General features: G+C 37.2%; 1 protein-coding gene across 1 annotated transcript; it reads left to right on the top strand.

Annotated features, from left to right (window-relative positions):
- The first annotated feature begins 730 nt into the window (after positions 1-730).
- On the top strand, positions 731-5,840 carry LOC139127306 (platelet-activating factor acetylhydrolase IB subunit alpha1-like). Its single transcript, XM_070693225.1, is given in 6 exon segments — positions 731-929; positions 1,883-1,972; positions 4,224-4,323; positions 4,326-4,339; positions 4,804-4,926; positions 5,396-5,840. Coding segments are annotated over 6 exon segments (642 nt in total). The 5' UTR covers positions 731-863; the 3' UTR covers positions 5,645-5,840.
- Positions 5,841-6,564: the final 724 nt, after the last annotated feature.

The raw sequence follows: 6,564 nt of genomic DNA, 5'->3' as shown, positions 1-6,564 counted from the left end.
GTTGCCACTCTTGTCTATATGTTTCTCTATGGAGTAATGAAAACATTGACATCAACTTATTTACTTGTCAAAGGAAGATTTATTTTTGATTGTGGAACAAAACCTTACTCAAACTGTGTAAACATTTTTCTGTCCATTCGGCCAAATTCGTATGTAACTGACACTGCCATTTGAACAATACTTTTTTATGCGTGGTTTAATACGTGAACAAGAACATGAACGCTGGACCTCACCTTGTTGTACAACAAGATCACCGTGAATTTATATATACAAACTGCCCCTCAACATGCATTATACTTACAAAAATATATTTTCACTAGCCAGAGGTTTATTTTCAATCCATTAAACTGTCCAAATATCTGCTGGTATCCATCCTATCAATCCATCTCGGTAACGCTGTTCAGTTCGTGGGAAAAGCTATAATGAAGTTGTGCGAACACAGCCTGTTTGAAACAGCGCCACCAGTGGCAGACCGACTTGAGCTCGAGTTGAGCTGTTCTATGTCAAATATGGGGGCTGAGCTACGTGAAAATTACAAAAGAACTTACTTGTCTTCAAGTTTTTCAAGAAAATTTCATAGAAATAATGTTTAACATATTGTGATTCATATTACAGATACAACTTACGTGAAAGTATTTGATTGATATATTTCAAATAGTAATGTGGCTTCTACTAATCCACCCCTAATGTTTGACCATCGTGAGGTAGTCCACTTCCGGGTCAGCGCTGTGACTGTCTGCGAGGAAGTAAGGTTCACGTCTGCTCACTCGTCGGTAGTGACATCATAGTCGATTGATTTGTCATATTTTTCGTACAAGATCTCACCACCCACGGCCTTTACAGAAGGAGACAAGATATCCAACATGAACCCGGCAGCGACGCCAGTCCCTGTTGAAGATGTCCAGCTTGATGGCCGATGGATGAGCATTGTAAGTGGATCGCATGTTGAATTATCCTTCGAAAATCGGCATTTTGTCAAAATCGCCAGATTTAACGAGAAAGATTTGACCCATCCCATCGCAGAGATTTCACAAAAATGTCTTCAGATGTATCATCATTACGTATACCTTTGCATAGCTAGACCCGAGATTTATAAGTCAGATCCAAAACATATTTGTGTTTATTAATTTGACCAAGCAAGATGCACCCGTGAATAAGATGCCGGTCAACACGCGTGATTGAAACAATGTGAAATTTGTTTTCTGCTGCCCTTGTACCTTCTCACCAGATCACACTATCTATGCCACAACGAAGCTGTTACAGGTGTAGTAATTTGATGAAAATTTAGGTTTTTTGTCAGCCCCGTTCCGCATGCCCCTATTGCTGAGGAGAGGTGGTAGTGTGTAGAGATAGGTCACAGTGTAGACATAGGTTACAATATTGTCAATAGGCTTGTCAAGAATGCAAATCTGGTGATGTCGTATAACTTGTGAAGCAAAAACTTTCATAAATGCAATACCTTGAAAAACAATGAACTGTATAGTGAGTCTGTAATCACAAAATTATAATAATATTCTTTCTTTCAAGGCATTACAGCTTACAGTGTGCTTATTATCAAACTTCGTTGAAAGGAAACCCAATACTTGATTTGATATACCTTAGCTTCTACAAAACTCAGGATATGGATGGCTGTATCTGAATTATCAAAACTACAAAAAATGGGTTTTGAACATGGTATATTTTTGCAGATTTGTCATCAGCAAAAACATAAGAAGGAAGGGTCTGTGATCTAAGTCAATGCACAGACATGAATGTTGAGATTGATATTTTAATTTTGCCTGTCAGTTCATATTGTTACATGTTCCACGCACGGCCAAATATTTTTAAATGGCCCTTTGAGAATTTTGAAATAAATTCGTGATTATTGCATTATTTTTTTCAGCACAAGCGCTATGTTAATGAAAGTAAAGACAAGGAACCAGATATATTGTTCATTGGTGATTCTCTGATACAACTCATGGCTCAGACTGATGTAAGTATTAGTGTGTGTTCATTGGTGATTCTCTGATACAACTCATGGCTCAGACTGATGTAAGTATTAGTGTGTGTTCATTGGTGATTCTCCGATCAATACAACTCATGGCTCAGACTGATGTAAGTATCAGTGTGTGTTCATTGGTGATTCTCTGATACAACTCATGGCTCAGACTGATGTAAGTATTAGTGTGTGTTCATTGGTGATTCTCTGATACAACTCATGGCTCAGACTGATGTAAGTATTAGTGTGTGTTCATTGGTGTTTTCTGATACAACTCATGGCTCAGACTGATGTAAGTATTAGTGTGTGTTCATTGGTGATTCTCTGATACAACTCATGGCTCAGACTGATGTAAGTATTAGTGTGTGTTCATTGGTGTTTCTCTGATACAACTCATGGCTCAGACTGATGTAAGTATTAGTGTGTGTTCATTGGTGATTCTCTGATACAACTCATGGCTCAGACTGATGTAAGTATCAGTGTGTGTTCATTGGTGATTCTCTGATACAACTCATGGCTCAGACTGATGTAAGTATTAGTGTGTGTTCATTGGTGATTCTCTGATACAACTCATGGCTCAGACTGATGTAAGTATTAATGTGTGTTCATTGGTGATTCTCTGATACAACTCATGGCTCAGACTGATGTAAGTATTAGTGTGTGTTCATTGGTGATTCTCTGATACAACTCATGGCTTAGACTGATGTAAGTATTAGTGTGTGTTCATTGGTGATTCTCTGATACAACTCATGGCTCAGACTGATGTAAGTATTAGTGTGTGTTCATTGGTGATTCTCTGATACAACTCATGGCTCAGACTGATGTAAGTATCAGTGTGTGTTCATTGGTGATTCTCTGATACAACTCATGGCTCAGACTGATGTAAGTATTAGTGTGTGTTCATTGGTGATTCTCTGATACAACTCATGGCTTAGACTGATGTAAGTATTAATGTGTGTTTATTGGTGATTCTCTGATACAACTGATGGCTGTAGTTCACATGATAAAACTTGTGGCAGAAGCACTTTCACCAGTGTCTAAATGTGTCAATGTCTGGCGTGAGATGCAATGAGTTCGTACCTTGAGTTACATACTGTGTGTGAAAAGGCAGTTGATGTACCTTTACCAACATTTCATAATCAACAATGGTCATAGACAAGTTGATGAATTGACTCTGTCATGTTGTGTATGAGAAGCACAAGGACCCTGTTCTTTAAAGACAGTCAGATATACTAAGCCACATACATATAATGCAAGTCATATAGACATAAATTAAATCGCTAGCCATATAAGAGTTTTACTGATAAAAATAAGCCATATGAAACTCTGTTTCATCAGCCTACATAAAAAGAAAATTGATTACACTCTGAATTTTATACAACATTTTGGCTTGAAGTTGAAACTTCCTTGATGCAATGTGACTATGTTGCATGGCTGCCTTTATGTTCATAATAATTATATTCTGCGCCAGAGATGATGCTAAGTATGATTATTGATATTCATTTGTTTGTCAGAATTTCAGAAAGAGCAGTCACACAATTTAATCAGCTATGTGAGATAAAATCTACAAGATGTGTTCTTAGGAAGTACTGATTTTCAGAAAATGGTTGTCCTAATGGACAACCATGTAAAACAAGTTAATTTCAAGCCCTGATTATACATTAAATACTAAATATATGAGATTTTGACCGAGTGTGATGACAAGAGATTAAAAAGATAGATCACCATGTGTGATGCTAGGACTGTACTATAGAGAAACAAAGCAAGGATTAGAAGCAACAAGATTTCAGAACTGACACAATTGATGTTATTACAGTCACTGACAGATTTACAGTTTAACTATGATAGATATCCTATAGATGAATCAAAATTTTGTATGGCCAGAAAGAGTGGTCACATGAGTCAGTGTATTTAAAGAAAAACACTTGTGATTGGTCAAATGAGGTAATTATTCATGAGAGTTTTTGTGAGGCAGTTGTTGATTGGTCAGTAGTAGTCACATGAGTGCTTTCAATCTAAGGCTCTCACTGTACTGCACAGCAGTAACCCCTGTTTGAAATGTAGCAATCCACGGATACTAACTTGTGACTGTAACATTTCTCTGATCTTTGCTACTATATTATCCTTATTCAGTTTGTATACTGTCATTGCTTCTTTGTACTGTAAAAGTTAGTTTGTTTCATGACAGTGACATTTTCTGTCTCGACTGTACTCTCTGATTTAGCTTGTCCTTTCCTCCCTGTAGGTTTGGTTCAAATGGTTTGTTCCAATGCATTGTCTAAACTTTGGTATTGGTGGTGACGCAACTCAGCATGTACTATGGAGGTTACAAAATGGTGAATTAGATGACTAAAACCAAAGGTAAGGGACATGACTTACAGATGCATCATGATGACATATCGGTGTGCCCAAGATGCAAAGTATATACCGGTGATCTTCCATCATGTGTGTTGTACTGTCAAAGTGTATAGTGTATTATGTGTAGTTGCCATTGTATTGTTTAAGACAGTTCATGCTGTGGAAGTGTTGTTCCTCCAATTCTCAAGTTATAGCCCCAGCTCTCTCTCCATTTCTCATGTATAGGTTCATTTCTCCTGTACAAGTTCATTTAACATGAAACGATTAATACAAACAATATTGGCATTTATTTACTTAGGATGTAATGATGTATACAAACATATATTCACTATAAAATACTTTCTTTTAAAAACGACATACAATTGTGTTGCAATCTACATCAGATAGCACGTTGTCTATTTTGTATGGTGACATGAACCATGAGATACCGGAAATGCATATTATGGAACATTCCATTCTGTTGATAGGTGATAGTGATATTGGCAGGGACCAACAACCATGGGCATACTGCTGAACAAGTGGTAGGAGGCCTCAAGGCTATTGTAGAAACAGTGTCAACAAAACAACCTCAAGCACAAATTTTTGTCATGGTAAGTCAATCGGACCTATGATCAGTAGCTCTAAGGGGGTATAGCCATAATTAAGACCTCACTGTTGTGTTTTTGTTTTAGCTACCACAAAGTTAATACCTTCCAAAAGGGTATCGTTCAGTTGAGAGTAAGATTCAAGTCCAGCCATGTCCATTTTCAGACCTGGAGTCAATACCTTCTAGAGGGTACAGCCCAATTTAGAGCAATATTCAAACACATGTTGTTATGTTTCTGACCTACACTCAATACCTCCAAGAGGGTACAGCCCAATTGAGAGCAAGAATCAAACACAAATATTGTTATGTTTCTGACCTACAGTCAATACCTCCTAGAGGGTACAGCCCAATTGAGAGCAAGAATCAAACACAAATATTGTTCTGTTTCTGACCTACAGTCAATACCTCCTAGAGGGTACAGCCCAATTGAGAGCAATAATCAAAACAAATATTGTTCTGTTTCTGACCCACAGTCAATACCTCCAAGAGGACATGAACCAAATCCACTGAGGGAGAAGATCCGAGCCATCAATGATGCGCTACCAAACATGTTAAAACCTTTTGAGAACACACAGTTTGTGGAGTGTGACAACGGATTTATCCAGGCTGATGGTACCATCGACCACAACGACATGTACGATTATTTGCATCTCACAAAACAAGGGTATGAAAAATTATGTGCGCCTTTATACGAAGCTTTGACAACTCTGCTTTCGCCCTAGCCACTACCACCTCAGAAAATCTAGTTGTAGCGAAAAAAACATGAACTTTGAGTTTGACTGACGACGAAAAACATTTTCATTTTTTAAAGAAATCTGTATTTAATTTTAATATTGACTTAAAGTCAGTTTTGTTTTGAAACATGGAAATACTTCTCTTGCCATTTCCGATGTTTCGGTCATATTTTTGTTGCCTTGCAGAAGTTAGTTCTAAAAGCATTATGCAAATGAGCGTTTTAGGCCAATCAGGAAATGGATTGGAAGCATACTTAAATATCTTGAATTACCAAATAAGGCAACTGGATTCATTCAAGTTAGTTGTTTCAATGCTTGACTTTTCTCATGCATACAGTGTGCAAAATGCTTTACAGTACTGCATTTTTGATGAACACTCTCAGTGCAGCAGGAATGTAGGAACTTTATCATAAGAGTGTTATCACAACATCATGTAACACTGACAAGAAATGCCCTTATGGAGGTAAATTTATTCAAGGCTAGTTTTCATCTCCTGTATTTTGCTATCAGAGGTGTTGCTCAATGATGCAACACGATGAAATTTGACAAAAGATTTGGTATGGATCAGAACAAGGTAGTGTACTACATTGTATAATGTGATCAATTCTACCAAATCACTAGCTCCACCCCTAGGCATTTTCTTCCTATTGAATATCTTCCTGTTGTATGATAGCAGATGATAACAAAAACACATGACAACACCTTGCTGGATTCCTATTAATGAAGAAATCTCTATAATCAATAGGAATCCCATATGATTTATGTTTGCTTTGGCCAGAAACAGCATATTATATCTGCTGGTATGAGGTGATTCATTTAGAGAAATTCCTAAAGTTATTTAAATTGTGTAGAAGTTTTTAATCCTTTTGAGTGCCAAAGTCAATTCTTGTCAAACATAACCCTGACAT

Source organism: Ptychodera flava, unplaced genomic scaffold (assembly GCF_041260155.1).
Source record: "Ptychodera flava strain L36383 unplaced genomic scaffold, AS_Pfla_20210202 Scaffold_30__1_contigs__length_3116999_pilon, whole genome shotgun sequence".
In the NCBI taxonomy this organism is placed as follows: Eukaryota; Metazoa; Hemichordata; class Enteropneusta; family Ptychoderidae; genus Ptychodera; species Ptychodera flava.
This window is presented reverse-complemented; position numbering and strand designations above follow the sequence as displayed.